This window comes from Ctenopharyngodon idella, chromosome 21 (assembly GCF_019924925.1).
Source record: "Ctenopharyngodon idella isolate HZGC_01 chromosome 21, HZGC01, whole genome shotgun sequence".
Taxonomy (NCBI): domain Eukaryota; kingdom Metazoa; phylum Chordata; class Actinopteri; order Cypriniformes; family Xenocyprididae; genus Ctenopharyngodon; species Ctenopharyngodon idella.
Window position 1 is genome coordinate 398,854 of NC_067240.1, and position 20,513 is coordinate 419,366.

The 20,513-nt window shown below is 41.5% G+C and overlaps 1 protein-coding gene across 5 annotated transcripts in view; it reads right to left on the minus strand.

The window, feature by feature from the left end:
* The window catches only part of znf462 (zinc finger protein 462), a 42,922-nt gene that overhangs the window by 11,185 nt on the left and 11,224 nt on the right, over positions 1-20,513 (minus strand). For 2 of the 5 annotated variants that reach the window (XM_051877113.1, XM_051877112.1), the window contains exons 2-5: positions 9,826-10,082; positions 4,330-9,701; positions 3,328-3,465; positions 138-478 (exon numbers count right to left, since the gene is read on the minus strand). In XM_051877113.1, the coding sequence (XP_051733073.1) occupies positions 138-478; positions 3,328-3,465; positions 4,330-9,701; positions 9,826-10,051 (6,077 nt within the window). In that variant the 5' untranslated portion in view covers positions 10,052-10,082. Of the gene's footprint in view, positions 1-133; positions 479-3,327; positions 3,466-4,329; positions 9,702-9,825; positions 10,083-16,689; positions 16,839-20,513 lie in introns of those variants that run through there. The other 3 variants (XM_051877114.1, XM_051877115.1, XM_051877116.1) reach the window with 3 other exon arrangements.

The following is a 20,513-nucleotide window of genomic DNA, read 5'->3' on the forward strand; positions in this document are numbered from 1 at the left end:
AGGAGACGTGCGAATCTGCATCCTACATACGTTTTCCCTCAGGATTCTCTGTATTTATCTATTTAAGCCTGGTGTCAGACAGCGGCTCAATGAAGAGTGTTATTATTTCAGTGATTTAGTGAAACATCAGGACTCACTTGTGTCTGAAGGGCGAGGCGAAGTGGCAGTACTGGCAGCTGTATTTGTCGTCTCTGTTGACGAGGGCGACGGCCGAGTGGCTCCTCTCGTGAGAGCGCAGGCCCTGCATGGACATGAACATGCGGTTACACATGCCGCACGGATGCCCGGGAACCACACGTGGCTTCTCCGGCTCCACGACCATCGGCCCCGCTTCCACCGGCTCCTCAGTCTCCATGTCGACGCCAGCCGGTGGTGTGCCGGTCTCCGAAGGGTTGGCGTTCACGACATCCACGTCCTCCACGTCTCCGTTGGTGATTCCGTCCACGGGAACGTCGCCAGACGTCTCTGCTGCTTCCTGCTGTCAGAGGAAAGGACTGAAATTAGCCATGCAAGATGTTTGGAAAACAAAAGTCAAAAGTCTGATCACCAAAGCTGCTTTTATTTGATCAAAAATACAGTAAAAACAGTGAAATATTATTCCAGTGTAAATCAGCTGTTTTCTCTGTGAATATATAGTAAAGTGTAATTTATTCCTGTGATCAAAGCTGAATTACTCCAGTCTTCAGTGTCACATGATCCTTCAGAAATCATTCTAATATGATGATTTAATTCTCAGTTATTATCAATGTTGGAAACAGTTGTGCTGCTTAATATTTTTTTGGAACATGTGATACTTTTTTCAGGATTCATTGATGAATAAAAGGTTAAAAAGAACAGCATTTACTCAAAATATAAATCTTTTCTAACAATATAAATCTTTACTATGACTTTCTATCAATTTAACACATCCGTGCTGAATAAAAGTATTAATTTCTTTCAAAAAAAAAGAAAGAAAAAAATGACTGACCCCAAACTTTTGAACGGTAGTGTATATTGTTACAAAAGATTTCTATTTTAAATAAATGCTGATATTTTTAACTTTTTATTCATCAAAGAATCCTGAAAAAGTATCACAGTTTATAAAATAATATTAAGCAGCACAACTGTTTCCAACATTGATAATAAATCATCATATTAGAATGATTTCTGAAGGATCATGTGACACTGAAGACTGGAGTAATGATGCTGAAAATTCAGCTTTGATCACAGAAATAAATTACACTTTACTATATATTCACATAGAAAACAGATATTTTAAATTGAAATAATATTTCACAATATTATTGTTTTTTCTGTATTTATTATGAAATAAATGCAGCCTTAATGAGCATCAGAGACTTCGTTCTAAAACATTAAAAATAGTAATGTTTCCAAACTTTTGACTGGTAGTGTATATATATATTATTATTATTTTTCATTCTGTGGTGAAATAACAACCCTGTAACATGTTTTTGACATGTTTAAGGTCTCTGCCCTTTAATAATGATGATAAATCACACACAGTCTGATATGATATTTCTCTCAGGACTGAAGCACAGATGAACCGTGTTTGATTACGGCCATTAAAGCTCTCTGAGGCTCCCGGCACTATTGGGACATCCCTCTTTCTTAATTTAGAAACGGCCGAGAGGTTCCTGTGTGTTTCTGAGACATCTGCTGCTTTACAGCCCACAGCAAATTCAGCATCTCAGAGAGAGAGAGAGAGAGAGAGAGAGAGAGAGAGAGAGAGGACTGACCCTGCACTTCAGACACACTCCTGCACCGTCAGCCAATCAGGGACAAACACATCCAGAGACAGAGAACTAGATTTGCAGATTTTCAGAAGAAATTGTGAGTTTGTCTGTGCAAAACTCACCACTGTGATGATAGACCGACCGATCTGACCTTTAATTCCACCATAACACGGCATACTGTTTCAAACTTATAAGAAAAAAAAAATAGTATGCAGCACACTAGTATGTATTTTCTATGTAGGAGCCCAGTGTTTCCCAAACTGGGGTTTAAATTGATAAAAACCACTAATTAAAATAATAATAAAAACAATTAAAATTAAAACCCTTATAAAAAATCCTATTTTGTTTACCAGCATATCATGTGACCATTAGTGAAATATTAACTTTAAATCTCAGGGGGACTTTAGGAATATATTTCAGCTCAAAGGGAATCTCTGCTCAGAGTATCTGCTCTGTGTCTGCGAGTGCTGCCCCCTAGTGTCCGGTGCGATTCGGCCCTGTCCTGGCCTGATCCTCACTGGGCTCCTGTTCAAATCCTCCCTGCCAGCGTCCTGGCACTCTCAGTGGAATACTAACACTAAGGCGCTTACACGCCGCTCTCCATGCCATACCGGCAAGCCCACCTAACTGGCTTTCTCTTCAGAGAGACGGAAGTCTTCCGTGATAAAGAGACTGGACTATAAATGCAGTTCTCTGCACCTTAAACGCTGTGGTTAATGAGGAAAGTCCTCATTAAGAAATCCATCACACTGACACACAGTTCTTATATAATATTTACATTCCAACCACAAATGCAACTGCATTAGCTGATTGAAATTAAAGTAATAAAAAAGATTACGCACTAGTCTTTAAACAGCATTTTGCTTGTTTAATTATCATGCACAGAGATTTCACAAGCTCACAGTAATTTAAAGACTATTCCAAATAGTGATGATTAAAAGTGGACCAAAAGAAATACACTTTTCTATTCAACGTTAACATAAATGTTTACCGAATATCTTTTAAATAGACACGTCAACTACCTAGAGAGCATTTCAAGGCATCATAGGTGCGCTCCAGACACAAAGACGGTTCTAAAAGGTTGATGGCAACATTGTTGCCTTCTAAAAACCTCATTTAGTCCAAATTCTAAGGCAGCATCACATTCAGAAAAGAGCTTTAGAAATAAGAAGAAAATCTTTCATTCTCTGTATGCAAAATGTGTAACACAAGGCCACAAGATTTAATTACATGATCAACTTTACGACACGTTCAAGGCTTTCTTCATGAATGCCCACACGGGGAAATAAACACTCTTGAGTTTAAAAGTCATAACACTGCACTCGTCCATTTTCCTTGTTTCTTCTGCAACACTCAAGGATTTGCTCTATTTGTCTGTTTCATTGAATGTGCAGCTGAATTGTAGCAGTTGAACCATCCAAAAAAGAGAAAAAGACACTTGAGTGGAAGGTAAAGCGGGTCCAAACGGCCTGTGAATGCGGTTGAGAAGTTGCTGGAGATGAGAGGCCACCTCAGGGAAAAGACATTGTGCTCAATGGCTAAAACTGAAAGTTCAGAATAAGACTAATGCAACTCTGATAGACAGTGTTCATACCTTCACGTGTCCCTCCTTGGCCTCCCCGTACTGCACATGCTTTCTCAGGTGGTTACAGATGGCACGGAGGGTGGGGTGGACCTCCACGCAGAAGTTGCACCTGTAGCCGATGGGAGTCTTAGCAGGTGTGCTGTCCACCTATAGAGAGAGACGATGACAACCATTAGGAAATGTCTTTACTGATGCAAACTAGTTTTTTTTAAACATCCTGCAACTCTAATTAATGAAGCTGTAGTGATGCTGCCGGCTTGCAGGGTCTAGTTTTGTCTGCTGTCACTTTAAGACTTGACGCATGGATCCATTACACTGTTATGCGTTTTCTTTCTCAACTGTTTACGTTCACTTAAAACATAACTGACTGTGTTTATGTGAAAACTCCGGCATTTTAACATTATTTTGTGTGCATTTGACTGTTCAAGTGCGAAAAAGAACTCAATTTAGTACTGAGAGGTTTTATGTATGCGCACTTTGGGCCCAGTAAAGCCCAAAGTATAGTTGACTTTTTACGCTTCAGCATACAGTGCACGTGACGCAAATTTTGTCATCAGAAGAGTACGCACGTACTATACAGGCACTGCTGGATTTTTGTAAGTAATTGGTTTACCCACAAGGTGGCAACCGTGCAATTGGGGTGTCGATTCACAAGGAAGAAAACCTGCATAAACAGAACAGACCGGAACGCATGCAAGCTACAGCGACAATGGAGGCCTACATAGACGACAGATTGTGCGAAGAGGTTAGAAAGTGCCCTCATTTGTACAACTCCAGCATGAAAGAATACAAATATATTTACATGGGTTGTAACTCGTGGTGAGAGATTGCTCAAAACTGTGCATGCTTTGAACGCCTGTGTACATGTACGAGTCAAATGAAGTATATTTTGCAAGTATACCCAGGGCTTAACACCAACAACCGGAGCATCATATTGTGAAAGTGCCTAATATAAACATTTATTTTATGCCTTGCCAACAGATGAATTAATATACTATTTTTTTAACTTACCTTATTCTCTGGTTTGGCTTCTGGTGTCTCTGTCGTCCTCTGCTTGCTTTGAAGCTGTTTTCTCCTCTCCAGCCTCATGGCTCTTTTCTGGAAATCCTCATTGTGGTTCATCAGATGGACGCCGAGTTCTGGAAGAGTCAAGAACTTGATTTCACAGTGGGTGCACTGGTAGAGCTCCGTCCCATCTTCCGCAGGGCTCGGAATGGTGACGAAATCCCACTTGAGTTCCTTGCTGTGGCAGTCATTGTAATGCATCACCAGCAGCTCTTCTGCGCTGAACGAGAGCTTGAAGCATTTAAGACATTTAAAGGGGAGCCAGTCCAAATCACCTTCAGGTTCAACCTCATCCTTAACTTCAACTATTTCCACTTCCTCTGTGGAAGGAGGCTTCTCTGCTTCCTTGGAATAGATCACAGTGAAGTAACGGCCCAGTTTGCTGGAAGGCTGCTTCTTGGGAAAGACTCCTGGGTGGCGCTTTATGTAATGAGAAACAATACTCTTCCTGCTGAAAGCCTGGAAGGAGCAGAGCGAACATTTCCTTCGGTCCACCGCGAGCCTCAGCTCCTCGCTCATCGCTGGAGCCTCTGCATCTGATGCCAAGGGCACCATCACCTTGTTCGGTTTCTCCCCCACCGTCTTGGACGCTGCCAAGCAATGCGTGTAGTAAGCATCGATGTCATGCCGTTTCTGGTAGTGTGCCGCGAGGCCTTTGCGGATGGGGTTGGTGTAGGCGCAGAGGGCACATTTAAAGACATTGTTCTTGCCCTCAGGCTGCGCTCGGACATTGTTATGCTTGATACGGTAGTGTCGAGCGATACCCTTCCGGGTGGAGCAGAAGTATTTGCACAGCTGACATTTAAACACAGCATTCTTGTCGCTCTTTGCAACTTCGGAAAGCGTGAGGTCCAAGTCGCAGATCTCAGAAACTTCGGTCACACTGCTGCTACTGCATTCAGCAACCAAATCGTCTCTTCTAGCCGGCGAATGCGTGGCGATTGTTTTGAACATGTCTGCAGCAGGTTGGTTATGATATTTCTCATAGTGTATCTTGAGTTTCTCTAAAGTGCCATGTGTATAAGGGCACATCTTGCAGCGGTACGCACCATAGCCCTGCCTCTGTGTTTTAGATCGCTCATCGCCCTCGCTAGCTAACTCGTGTACCTGCTCAACATCATCAGCAAAGTCCTCAGCCGTGACTTTGATGGAGGGATGTCGTTTCTGGTAGTGTGTGAGAACTCCGTGGATGCGGGAGTTCACGTACGGACAGTGTCTGCACTTGTAAACTGAGCTGGGGTTAATGTCTGCTTCCTGAGCAAAGTCAGCAGCTTTAACTTTCATGCCCGGGTGTTTTTTGCCATAGTGGGTCAGAAGCCCATGAAGACTGTTGTACTCAGACAAGCACACGGTGCACTGGTAAGGGTTGTTTGAGATAGATGAGGTGGCAGACAGAGAGAGATTAGATTGCCGCTCATGTGTTGGGCGACCGACTTCAACTGCAGTCTCTTCCTGCTGGTGACTATTGAACGGACTGGATGTCGCAACGTGTCCTTTGGCCAGTTGTGGGAGCAGCTTATCAGGTGCTTGGTTACCCTTGATAATGTCGATGAGGACAGACTCGTCACCTTTGATGGCCCAAGGGTGCACTACTTGGTAATGGTTAGTAATGTCCCAGATGGAGCATGCCTCAAAGGCGCAATCTCTGCATTGGTAATGCTTCGTTTCGGAGTTCCCACCCTGTCTGCTTGTGGAAGTATCAGGACCAGCCCAAAGCTTGCTGGCCATGTAAGTGTAGTCAACATTGTGCTCAGGGTGGCGTCTTTGGTAATGCATGAGCAGCCCGCTTGGTTCAGCGTGGGAATATATGCACCACTCACAGTGATAACCAGCCTCCAGCACACCGTCCTGATAAGCCCAGTGTAAGATCGTCATGGCCGTGGCCTTCACAGTAGGATGATCCTTCTTCAAATGCTTCTTCAAGGCATATACATAAGGAGAAGTGTACACACAGTGTCTACACTTCAAAGATCGCAACGACCTGGATTTTTCTGCTTCAGTAGCAACAGTTGCAGTGGATGTGGAACTTCCTGCATGGATCATCTGCGCTCTTTCTCTCTGACTCCGGACCACAGCTGTATGTCTACGGACGAGATCGGCATTGGCTTTCACATCCTTGTGCTTCTTCTGGTAGTGAATCAACACCCCCTTCACAGTGCGGTTCCCATAGTCGCAGTGCTGGCAGAAGAACAGCATTTCAGGTTCCCCTTTGTCAGATGATCCTTTAGTGTTGGAACTACCTGACCCTTCAATCCCGTTGTTGTTGAATTGCTTCAGAAACTGTTTAGGGGGTGCGATCTGCAGCTCATCCATGAGTTTCAGCAGTCCTGGGGTTGGGGGTGCCTGCTTTATGTACTTTGCTGTTACCTTAATCTCTGGATGTCGCTTTTGGTAGTGGACCAGAACGCCCACAACAGAGCGGTTGTTGTAGACACAGTGTTTGCAGTAATAAACATCTTCATCCAGAGCCACAGGTAGGATGGCGTTCGAAGACTTGGGGGTGCTGGTTAGGCTGTAGGTTGAATTGCTCGACAACTGTGCTCGGTCAACAGATATGACCCGCATTGTTTTCTGAATGCGGAAGTACGAGGCCTTTTGCTCTGGGTGTTTTTTCTGATAATGGACCAGTACTGAGTGCATGTTGGGACTTGAGAAAGAACAGATGTCACAGTCATACACCACCACATTACCACCCACACCTTCTCGAAAAGCTTCGGCCTCAGTGTTTGCTTCTGGCGTTTTGCAGATGCTTTTGAGAGCCGGACTGGATGATGATCTGGACCCAGACGAGGTGGAGCCTAAACTCTTCGGCCCAGAATTCAAGATCTCTCGTAGTGTTTGAGACTCAGTAGCACTCTTATGAGGCTGATCGACCATGTAGCTGGAAAAAATCATGGCATTGTTGATCTTCACTGAAGGGTGCATTCTTTGATAATGGGGCATCAGACTCCGCACATTTGGACTTGTGTAGGAACAGAAACGGCACATGTACACCAGATCTGGCTGGTTAAAGTTTAAGACATTACTTGCTTCTGGATGGTGTGTCATATAGTGCTGGTGCAGATCATTAAAGTTGTTATATTCAATGAAGCACTCGAGACAACGGAAGACTGCGCTCTGATCCTCTGGGTCCAGGATGTATCTGAAGCTAAACTTGATGTAAGGGTGCATCCTCTGGTAGTGTGTGCTGACACTGCGAGCTGACTTGTTTTGGTACTCACAATGTTTGCAGTAGAACAGGTTCCCGGGTTCCCCGGTGTATTCAACAGTGTCCTGATATGTCTCTCTGCCATCTTGACTGCTTTGATCTTGGGCATCTTTAGATTCCAAAGAGGCACTATAATTATCTTCATCATCAGAAATGGTTACTTGAACGGGAATGTTTCTTGAGCCTAGTTTGGACTGCAGACTGCGCTTTCTTTTCCCAACGCCACGCTCCGTCTGAAGACCTCCAGAATTCCTAACATGAAGGTTCTGAGTGTTGAATGTGTAGTGCTGACTTTGAGCATCAGGGGTTTCTCTCTCTTTGCTTGTTTCTACATCAACGTGATTGCCATTCTCCTCCACGTCATCATCCATGTCCTCAAGGTTAATCACATCCTCGTGCTGTTGGCTTTGACTAATCTTGCTCTGGAGATTATTTGCAATTTCATCAATCCTTGTCCGTTTTTTGACGGGAGAGAGATCCAAGGGCAAATCATTGATGGACTTTCTTGCTGTCTTCCCAATAAGGTGCTTCTTGGTTGAAAATCCAAGGATTGATGTTTGAGTTTTCTGGACGAAGCTTGAGGAGCTGTAGGACTCGGACTCAGAATCTTGCTGCTCATTAGACAAACCCTCTTGACCCGTGACCTGTGTTCCATCACAGTATGAGTGTTTGTGTTGCTGGTGGACACGTAGACCTTTCAGTGTGATGGTGGAGAAGTTACACAGTGAGCACCGATGAGGACCCTGCTGTTCCTCGACTGCATTGGATTTTTTCCCGTTGATTTTTGAGCTGCCGTTTCCTCCATTCACGGGCTCGGAGCGTTCACCTTGACCATCTAGACTTTCACTGGTTAAGTCCATGGTGTCCCATTCGGAAGACCCACCATGACATTGTTTGTGCGCGTCAAGCTTTAGTGGGTTGGTGCAAAGAAAGGGGCACTTGTCACATTTATACACTGTAGCTTTCCCAGATAAGTGTATGTTCTCTATGTGACGAGAAATACTACGTCGGTGCATGGTCAAGAAGGAGCAGAAAGGGCACTGGAACCTGTTCATGTGTCTTTTGAACGGAACTCCTTTCGTTTCTAGCAGGTCATTAACCTCTTCTGACAGAAGCAGCTTAGTAGAATCCTCAGCTGGCTCCGTGTAATGGGGATCATCCAAGTCGCAGAGTTCATCATCTGAACTGCTTCTGGAATCATTTAGAATGCTGGCATCTAGATCCAAGCCAGACCTAGACATATCTGACATGGTGAAAGTCGATCTCTCTGACAGTATAGAAGATCCTGTGCTGTTAGGTATTTTTGCTGTGAGCTGTGAGTACTGAAAACTTGATATCCCTGAAGTGGACTTGAGTGATGCATTGCCAGAGGATCCTTTGATTGACGAGGCATTTGCGGAGGGAACTTCATTGCTCGCTAGATCGTTCAGGTTTAAATTGGAAGTTGGAGTGCTTCTCCTAGATGAAGCTGAATCAGACTTGCTGGATCCTGCACTTCCATCCTGCATTTTGGGCTGTTGCAACGAAACCATAATCTTCACCATGTTACGGTGTTTCTTCATCATGTGATCGGCTAACTGCTGCCTTTGCAAAGTCTGAAAGCCACACCACTCACAGTTAAAGCTTCCTTTCGACTGGGGTTTGATCATAGATTCCAGAACGCGACGTTCTACATTCCCCGGTGACTCTTCACACTGTCCTTCAACGGAAGAGGCGTCAGAGTCCAAATCCAGAACTTCTGCTTCGACAGGAGGAGCCGAGTGGCCTGGTTGACCTTCTTTGTGATGCACTTTCTGGTGTTTCAGAATCCGTGCTCTGTGTGGGGATTTATAAGTGCAATACTGGCAGGAAAAGACAGTTCCTACACCATCGTAAGTCGCAGCACTGCAGCTGGCCTGCTTGGAAGTTTTGAAGGATCTCTCATCGCTTGCTTCTCCGTGGACCTTCCTGGTGTGTTCACTGAGAAGAGAGCTGGATCTGAAGTACCGCACACAGAACTTGCATTGAAAAAATGAAGTTGAAGTTTTGTTTGAAGGTTTTGCTGATTGGTTGTGTTTAGCTTGCTTTGAACCCGAGGAGTGCCCAAGGTCTTTGTTAAAGGAGTGGATGCCTGAAACATGAACAGAGAAAGAAAAACGTTGAGCGATTCAATTTCAGAATGACTGTTCTGATGTGGTTTCTTTACTTCTAGAAGATGCTGCACTCATCAATCACAAACATAAATGTTGATATACCTGCTTCCTTTTTCAAGGAGTCATAATCGTGATTGGTCACGTCTTCCTCGTCCTCTGTTTGGCTGTGGGAGTTTAACGAGTTTGACCTGGACCGTCTGGGAGACTCCTCACCTTCTCCCACTTCTGTGGGCTGCAGGAAGGCTGTGTGGACGTCCTGTATGTGCGCCTTGAGCTCATCGTTCGACTCTGCACGGAAATCACATCCATCGCACTGCAGCACTTCCATCGCTTAGGACTCCCTGGAAAATCAGGGAAACCTGTTTAGAGACAGAAAGAGAGGAAGGGGTAAGAGTATAGAAATACAGGCTGTAAAAACTTGGAAAGGACATTTTATACCACAGAAAAGAGACGAAAGCACTCTGAAATTCTGACAACGCAGAATACAACAGAAGAATCTATCTGTTTTTTGGCGAGGGGTCAGTCTGCTCCAAGAACAATAGCTGAGGAGGGATTATGGGCTGATTTGTTCCATTTTTTTATTACCCAGGGATAAGCCTCAGCTGGAGCACACCAGTGGGCCTTGGTATTTACATCAGCATGTCCCATCAGATTGCATCAAGCCCTTCTGAAATAAGATTGAGTGAATCCGCCGAGGGATGAGGAATGCTCAGGGCTTCAGAGATGCAGTGCAAACACAAAGGATTATGGGGCGGGCCGTCACTTGGAGGTGGCATTATTATGTCCCATGACCTAAGAGCACCCGGCAACTGCGCCAATCAATGAGCTGAAATAAAGTATGATTCTGTCCCTGATCAATACTTTTTCATTAATACGTACGCCGCTGCCAAATTCAGCACATACACATGCTGTCCATGCACAAATCTCTGATGTATTTGGGAACATTGCAATATTTCATTAGACTGCAGTGAGCATTTTCATAAACCAATAAATTTTTTCATGAAAATCTACAAACTGAGCCAGAAATTACAGAGAGTGTGTGAGGAACATATGATTCGAATGTAACTAATTCAGCACTGACCTCATGTGAACCAAAAATATAACATAAAACCACAACCGCTGCCAAGACTCATGGTTTTCTCTGCAACACTAAGCGGGTCTTCCGGTGAAAGACCATGAACAGATACAGCAAACATGTTTTTCTTTCATCATGGGTCATTCTCGATGTGATCTGTGTGGCAAGGACATGAGTATTAGCATGAACTCAACAACAGCAGTCGTACAGCACGGTACCAGCTCTGCATATCTGACAGCAATCAACACAGAGCAGAGTGATTCTTCAGCCTTGGCTGGCTCACACATCGGGACACATTCTGTGGGTGATTTCTGCAAGAAAAGGCCTCAATGTCAAGGCCAGAATTATATGGGTTTAGTGCAATGCTACACATTAGAGGAGGCCTTGAATGCTGTAAAAGCAAACGAAAATAGATCTTAGTCGCTCCTAAAGTTACAAGGGCCATTTTCAATGGGAACTGAGGACAAGATGTGATAAAATCAGTGAAGTAACTGCATTCAAAAAGGGACCAAAATACTGTCGAGGACATGTTTTGCAATTGTTCTTAAAGTAAGAGGCACAAAAGCATGATCTACAGTTATCATACAACATATGTGCCTTAAAGATGATGTGAAATCAAAATCCACTATTTACTTGAATAAATTTCACTGTTCTTATTTTGCACGAATATCAATGCGTGCAATTCCGAAGCAATTGTTTGCGTTCATCAATTGGTAAAGTCTTTCTGCTCATGTAACCAAGGCCATGTGGGTGAGTAAAAATAATATTCCATAACCTTCTTTTCATGGTCCAATAAAGTCCTGGTAGCTAAAATTAATTATTGCTGCTTCACCACCCTGACAAAAATAATAAATCAGCACATCGTATCTGTAGCACAAATGTTGCAGTTTGAGTTATGAATCAACGTTTAATGCTTAAAGGGTTAGTTCGCCCAAAAATGTGTGACACGACTACGAGATGATAAAATCACAAAAATCACAGCCAATCAGAAGAGTGTGTGGGCGGAGTCTATCTGCAAGAGCACTGCACTCGCAAACAAATCAATCAAAAACCACAGCCAATCAGAAGAGCATGTGGGCGGAGTCTCTCTGCAAGAGCACTGCACTCGCAAACAAATCAATCAAAAACCACAGCCAATCAGAATAGAGTGTGGGTGGAGTCTATATAGAACTCTAGGGTTCTCGACTCAATTTTAAAGAACCCTTTATACCAAAACGGTTCTATATTAGGAGAAACGTATTAAGCAATCGCATAATACTTTCATGTTTAATGGATTATGTCAATTGTTTCTAGTGATAAAGTATGTTTATGAGCGGTTTTAAAAAATGCATTGAAACTAAATCTATAAAATGATCCCATAATGGGAAAATGTTCTGGTATGAAGTGCCTGACGAAACCCTTTAAGATTCTATACAGCGTAGACTTTACCAACAGCAGAGAAAACAGGTTTCTTGGCTGAATGGTTGGAATTCCTGCTAGATGAGAAGAGAATAAAGACATCCGAGCCCTCACACCTACATCTTATCACCTGTGGCCTCAAACTGTAAAAGCAGACACTGGTTTCAACCTTCATTCTGAACAACACTGCCAGTGTGTCCCAGGGCAGGTTCGCCCATTGTCTCTCGAGGTCGAGTTTCAGCTCCGCCCTGATCTGTTCCGGCACTCCAGAGGAACTCAGAACAAAGTCACATCCATATCTGGACAAAGCCAGGTAGAGGAGAAAAACACAAAGTCGAAAATAGGAGACATAAAACGACGCAAATCGCACTGTCTGTCGAATCCTTCAGCGCCTGGCCGGGCTAATGGGGTGAAATTTGTAAAGCTTTCATGTGCTTCTGACAGCCACTGAGCGCCACAGATGCTTTGAGCTTCAAGGGCAGCCATTTTAAGAGCAGCAATGTGTGCTGAGGTGTTCAGGCAGAGCGTAACATGGACTCGCAGATCTGATCCTCTCGCTGCCACTGGAGAGCAGCTGACAGAAATCTATCTAGCAGATGTAACGCACCCAAAACCTTCAGCCTGCACAGCTCAGCAGAACCGCAGAAAGAGAGAAAAAACCTTCTCTCGTGCCAGCCTGAGCTCAGCTTGTCATATTTTCAACATCTTGGGATTTAAAAAAGACATATTGCATTTTACATTCGGCACCCAAACTGATGTGCAGTAGATGTGCGACTGGAGAACGCTTCACACTTGTTTTAACCTGTTAACCGTCAATCGCTCTTTGATCTGAACTTAAATGGTTGTGGTTCAAGAATGCTCTGGAATATAGACCTAAGGTCGATCTTTCTAAAGTGACACTCAGCAGACTGTTGCAGAAGTGAAAGCGCTTCAAAAAAATGAAAGTGTAAGAAAGTTATTGAAGTTTAAGGTTACTGGTAAAGCAAATGGCCTTTAACTTATACACAATGTATAACAAAACAATTTGGCCTCTAAAATTGCTAGAAAAACTTGTTCCAAATTTGAAGTTGATATCACGAAAATTGAGCCTCTTCAAGAGAGTTTCCACAGGATGAATTTTGAGCGTTTAAGCTTTTGAATGATACCTAATGTCATGTATGATGATTACTAAAACATGTGATGGAGATACACCAAGGGTTAAAAGGGTTAAATAACCACCAACCTTCAAACTCCTAAAAATGGTGCACAGTTATATTTGGGACAAAACAAAGGGCGGTCAAACCAATTATTGATTTTATTCAGTTAACAGAAGTTCATTCTTTACAGCAGGTCGGTTGTTCCAAGCATCTTGTAGAAGATTCCCACTGGCACACTAAAGCAAGGATATAAATAACCATCTTAAATGTGAAACATTGTTGACACAGAATGTGTTTTGTGTTGCTTTTCCATCGTTTTTTCTGTATAGACGGACATTTTTGACTCCTGCGCTTTCATCTTTTGCAGTGTTTCGCTTGAAAGAAGGGTTATACTTTATTTCAATGGCCCACTTTAGACATTACTACTAACTAAGTAAATTTGCAACTTGTCCCAATTCATTGCATCAATAAATTTAAAGACAATTTTTAGTTAACATGAATCTAAACCGGTTTCCTCAAGACTGACTAGTCTCGGCTGGTTAACTTCTGACTAGTTTCAGCTCCACACACCCACACAGGACAGAGTTAGAAGGACTCTCATGTCCTCAAAACAAGCTGAGAGGAACTAAAGCTTCACGAGGAGGTCTAAAAATGCAAAGCATGCCTGAACTTCCCTCTTTCAGTGCTTAGAAAACATCTGCAGCCCTGAGGTAAGAGGAAGACGATGAGTGAGCGACTGAACACATGGGGAAAAACTGGAAGAGACGCCCGCGAGACCTTTCTATCCCAATGCAAACGTCCGACTCCACAGATTCCAAAGTCTACTGATATTTGTTAATCACCAACCGACCGACGTGCCGTAACGGCCTGCTCTATGCGGCTCCCAGCGCAGCTGCCCCTCTCAAAGAATAAGCCAACATTAAGCTGATTAGAAGCACAGGGGTTTTGTCCTTAACCGTCGGTCCACCGTCTCACACAACAGACACAGAGAGAGAAACGGTTCTCTCATTCATTATTCTGTTTCTTCAACAGAAACATCTAATCAGCTCTCACGAACGAATAATGACACAAACATTAACTGATGGCTGAAGAACAATCACGCATGTTAAAAACAAACCGACAGAATCGAGTATTAATATTTACCCTGATTATTACAAATAGATATAGTGAGTAATGATGTATCCGCTTAAGGACTGTTCAATTCCTCAATGATTTCTTTCATAGTTCAGGCAACGTATGAGAGCTTCATTGAAGTGTCATCTTTGTCTCAGATGTTCCTTCATGAAATATACAGTAGCGTTCAAGTTTGGAATAATTACAATTTTTCAGTGTTTTAGAAAGAAGTCTCTTCTGCTCAACAAGGCTGCATTCATTTAGTCAAAAACATTACAAATTGTGAAATATTTTTATAAATGTAAATCAACTGTTTTCTATGTGAATATATAGTAAAGTGTAATTTATTCCTGTGATCAAAGCTGAATTTTCAGCATCATTACTCCAGTCTTCAGTGTCACATGATCCTTCAGAAATCATTCTAATATGATGATTTGATGATCAAGAAACATTTATGATTATTATCAGTGTTGAAAAGACTCTTTCAAAAACATTGAAAAATTTTAATTATTTCAAACTTTTGACTAGCAGTGTAAAAACACACAATAGAGATAAAAATGAATACGATAGCAGCTATTTCAGATATTAGAGACATCATTAAAGATTTTCTTTCATAAGGTTAGTGACTGTAAACTCTGTCAACGACACGTTTCTGGTCTTTCCACAGTCTGAAGATTCAGGAACTGAAGATCAGGTTCTTTCACTTCACGTCGGTGCAGACGAGTGGAACGGGATCTTCAGCGTGCGGTTTGGACGCATGTGTGCCGATCTCAGCGGAGGTTTGGCTGTTATATAAGCTGATGGAACACATTATGTAAAACACACGACAGGGTCGATCGACAGATTCGTCTCATGCTAGAGATGGTCAAAGGTACTGGTACTTCAACACCAGTTTGATACTGAAATAAAACTAGAGGAGGAGCAGAAAATCAATATGGTTATATTTATATTAGTATTTACCTTTATAAACAAAGCGGCACATTAGTAAACCTGCTCTCCTCGACAATCTGCCGTTTGAGACACCAGAAAGCATTTATCAGCGGAAAGCTCAGATTCAAACACATGATCTTTGATTTCAGTATGATGAACAATAATCTAATTCTCTTCCTCATTTGCATTCAGTGAAAAACATGGCATGTCCGAATTTACTTCTTGCTTAATGGGATAGTTTATCCATGCTTTCCTCATTTACTCGCCCTCATGTCGTTCCAAACCTTTCTTTCTTCAGTGTGAACGTTAAGGATGTTTTGAAGAGCAAAACAAAACTGGACCCCTTTGACTTTCATTTTACAGACACATTTCTCAAAGCATCTTCTTTTATGTTCTACAGAAGATAGAAAGTAATTCGTACAGGTTTTGAACAACATGAGCGCGAGTAAATGATGACCGATCGATTATGAGTGAACGATCCCTTTAAAGCCCTTTTAGAGGAAACACATCCCTCTTTTGGAGCGCAGATCTGAAATTAAATGGTTGTAGTTTGAGAATTCTTTGGAATACAGACCTAAGGTTGGGCTCTTTTAAAAGCAGATTATTGCAGAACTGAAAGCACTTAAAAAATGAAAGTGAAAAAAAGTTATAGAAGTTTAGGTTTACTGTAAAGCAAATGTACTAAACTAAACATTTTTTTTTATTTTATACTAAACCTATATTTTACAAAATATATCGCACTCTAAAATTGCTAGACAACCAAAACAGTGTTGTGTTCCAAATTTGAAGTTGATATCACAAAAATTGCACAAAAAAAAAAAACAATCACTCTTATGCTTTGCCAAAAAAAAGATTCAGCGAGGTTCTATACAGAACTCTAGGGTTCTCGACTCAATTTTAAAGAACACTTTACGACAAAAAGGTTCTATATAAGGAGAAACATCTTAAATAATTGCATACTATTTTCATGTATAACAGGTTATTTGGATTTTTTTTTTCTAGTGATGTTGATGTTATAAGCTGCTTACTTCATAAAACAAAAAATGAATAAAAACAAAATTAAATAAAGCTAAATCCATAAAATGATCCCATGATGGAACCTCTAAAAAGTTCTATATATGAAGCACCTGACAGAACCCTTCCATATAGAACCTCTTCTTCTAAGATCCACTAATGTCACATGCTGACCAGTTTCCTGAAGAAGACTTCCTGAAGCATGCTTCGAGAGTTATTTCGGGTTGAATTGGGAACGGTGCCCTCAAGGTTATGCAAGCGACCAAAATAACCCTGGACTGAGGGTTTGAACAAACCTACCAGCATTCTGAAGCTGTAGGATGAAGCAGAATGATGAAGAAGTCAGCAGTTGCTTTGATCACTGATGGTGTCACACAATGCTCGAGATCATGAGAGAAGAAGAGGAAATGCAGCGAGACATTCAGTTTCATACGTGCCGAGCAAAACTACCCAAATAATTTCCACCTCAAACACATGTTCTCCATTATAACAGGAGAAGCTGAGCTCTGCAAACCTCTAGTTCCTCAAAGCACTCGGTCATGCGCTGTCTGTCAAATGAGGAAGTCTCAGATGATTCTCATGATAAAGCTCAGTTCACACCAAAGATCTGCCAGATGAGATCAGAGAAACAAACAGAGCTGAGCCCTCGAACACAACCGACACTATCACAGCTAGTTCCTGTTCTCACTGGAGTTTCCTGATAAACTGGATTGAGAAAATGCCAGTGAGACACACATACTGGTGTCTCCAACCGTTTTCAACATCAAGTCTAAAAAAGAGTTTTTTTAACACTCTATGAAATCTGGTAAAAACTTAAGAAGCTTCTCTCCAAGTTGACACAGTGACATTCACAATATTAATTGCGATAATTCCAAATTATGGTAATGTTTCTCAATTAAAACAACGACAAAAAAGACTTTGTATTGTAAGTGTATTTATTTAGCGACCAAAAACGCAAACAATATAGTCGAGATTCATGTTTGGCTACATCGATTATGCTTAAATAATCAAGGGAAGCAGGATCACAATAAAAATACGAATAATCGTGCGGCAGCGCTATAACACAATAAAAAATAAAAAATGCAGCATTTTCAAACAGATGATGATTCAAGAATGCAGAAACTCCCTGCAAAAGTGGCTAGTTCAAGATCACAAACATGAGAAAATGAATCACTTCACAATACGCTGACTATTTCCCAATGTTCATATCAACAGATGTGAGATCTTCTGGAGTGATGTGCTCATAATCTTCTTCCTCCATCCAAATCATTGGCTTTTATGTTTCAAAGCAAATCCCTTCCAGGAAGCATATGGCAGCAGAAATAGGTCAGCCATTAACAAACCTACATGAAGCTTCTGAGACGCATCCAACACAAGCCGTTCCCAAGAGTAGATTTAAGACCCGCTAACCTCTTCTGCAAAAAACACCAGTATTATTCTCGTTCTTAACTGGCCATGAAGAACAGAAAGAGAGTGACAACGAAACCTCTTACTGTTTTTTCCCTGAGCCACACTATCCTTTATAAAACACACACCACACTAGACTGATATATCAGCAATATCACACAAGCACGAGTTCTGATGATCCAGAAAACAGCTTTTATACGTTGATAATGAGTAACTCATGTTTTAGACATATTACAGTTACTTTGTCTTGTTCCTGTTTGAATCATTTTGAATCATCTGAATGAATGATTCACTGGATTTCTCTGAATGAATCATTGTTGTTGAACAAATCAGATTCAAGTGAGACACTCAATGACAGCCCACTGATTTGTTTCTGAATAAAACAGCATTTTCAACAAATAAATTAAGTGAATGATTCAATGACTCATTCATGAAGACAGCCACATTTTTTTTCTGAAAGAATCTGTGTTGAACAAATCATTTGAATAACTCATTCATAAAGATTCAATCACTCATTACAAACAAATCAGAATGAGTCATTGAATCTAAATGATCCAAAAGAATCATGCTGCGTCCGAAATTGCATACTCTCGAGTAGGTACATATTTTGAATAAGTAATTACTTCACAGCTGATAAAAACGTATGTTCCATATTGTATGAATGTAATCTGGATGTACTACATTCGCCATGTTGTCATTATCATGTGACCAATGGCGTCAGTTGCGTCGCTTCACTGTCATTCATAAATCATCTCTTGTGGCCTCATGGGATAGTAAAGTGTCCGTCGTAGGCACACTTCAGAAGCAGGCCACCCGAGGACTTTTTTTCAGACATACTTCTTTCATCATATACTGTTTTTCACCTACTATATAGACTCAGTGTTGAACCATTAGTTTGAATGATTCAATGAATCATTCATAAAGCCCGTCACTTGTTTCCTTCCTGCGCAAATCATTTGAATGAGTGATTCAATGACTCGCAGATAATAGGCTTGTTCGATTCAAAAGGAATGCTCCACTTGGTTAGTTTCTCAATGAATCATTCTATTTGAACAAATTGACTCAATGAATGATTCAATGACTCAAAGACACTCAGTTGCTCAATTCCTAAACGTATCAGTGTTTTGAACGAATCAGTTGACTGGATGATTCAGTGAGTCACTGCGTGACAGGCACCTGCTGCCACCTACTGGCATAACATTGTAACCTGCAGAAAGAGTCACTGAATCATCTGTTGCACATATACTTTAAGAATGGCAGATATGATGCACACAAAATAGGCAAATTTAAATGACACATTTACGCAACTCACTAAAATGATTTATGAAGACTGCGATAGACTGAGAAACAGCATTAATAATTTCACATATTGTCTATACATTTCAGTGATGATCTAACATAAAATCAGTGTCCTGAAGAGAAACACTGATCAAGATTAAGGTGACCAGATTCCTAAAAAAAAATATCAATGAAATCCTTTCTATGAATTAAAAAACAGGAACAAAACATACACTTGTTTTTTTAAATTGTTGTTGGTTCCATATACTATTATTATTATAATTAATAATTATGATGTTTGTGGGTCAAACTGACCCTACTGGTTTTAATAAAATTCACCAAAAACCAGGACTGTTCCTGGAAAACGTCAGGTCAGAAATGACAGCAGAAACACATTGATCTTCAGCTGCTGCTCTGAAGCATCTCAGAAACGTGCTGCGCTTGAGGAGTCACATCGCTCCACTGCTCCTGACTGAATTATCTCCTGCATCAGCGCTAGCGACTCCATTTCACACCAGCGTCAAGGCAACTGCTGACACTGGTCATCCACCATTTTGTGCTCCTCAAGGCAACGGCAGCAGATCTTCCTGACTCTTCAAACCCTGCTGGCCTTTTCACAAGAGACCGACACGTGCATGCATTCATACATGAGAGCAAACACCTCCACCAGCTTCCTCCAGCGGCCTGTGAAAGCAAAACTAACACCAGCGCGAGTAACATTAATCACAAACAGGATCTCTTTAATATCAGCACAAGAATCTGTTGTCTCCTGAAACAAAAGTCTCAGCAATGTCTCTACCTGTGTAATCGGACGTGAAAAATCTCAATGTGAACTCAAACACTTTGAGCTGCTTTCACAACTTCTCTTTATTTTAAGTTGATACTGAATGAAACACCATTAAACCACTGGAGAAACAATTGAGCAATAATATATCGGAGTTTGGTTTCTCAACTTCACAAAATAATTCAAATAGAGTAGGATCTACTTTTCACTCAGAAATTGCTAGTAAATTTCACAAATAATTACAATGAAATGGTATATTCTTGTAAAATATACTCCAACAATCTTCGAAAAATCATATTTTACAGTATATTTGATCAGATTCACATAGAACTACAATGCGAGTCTGATATCTGTGCAGCTTCGCATCAAATAAATGTCTTTACACTTATAACCCAAGTCTAAGACACAATCTCAGCTCTGAATTATTGAAAAAGACATATTTCATCCTTCCTGAGCTTCACTAATTGCCGGCCTCAGGCGTGGGAATGTTTTATCTAATGATGATGGATGAAACTCTTGGAGATCCTCCACTCAACAAGGTCACGCTTTCCACAAGCACTTTAACACCGATCTGATCACCGAAGAAACGGAAAGAGATTTCATTCATGTGCTGGATTACAGTAAACGCCACCCAAAAATACGGTCGTAATTTATT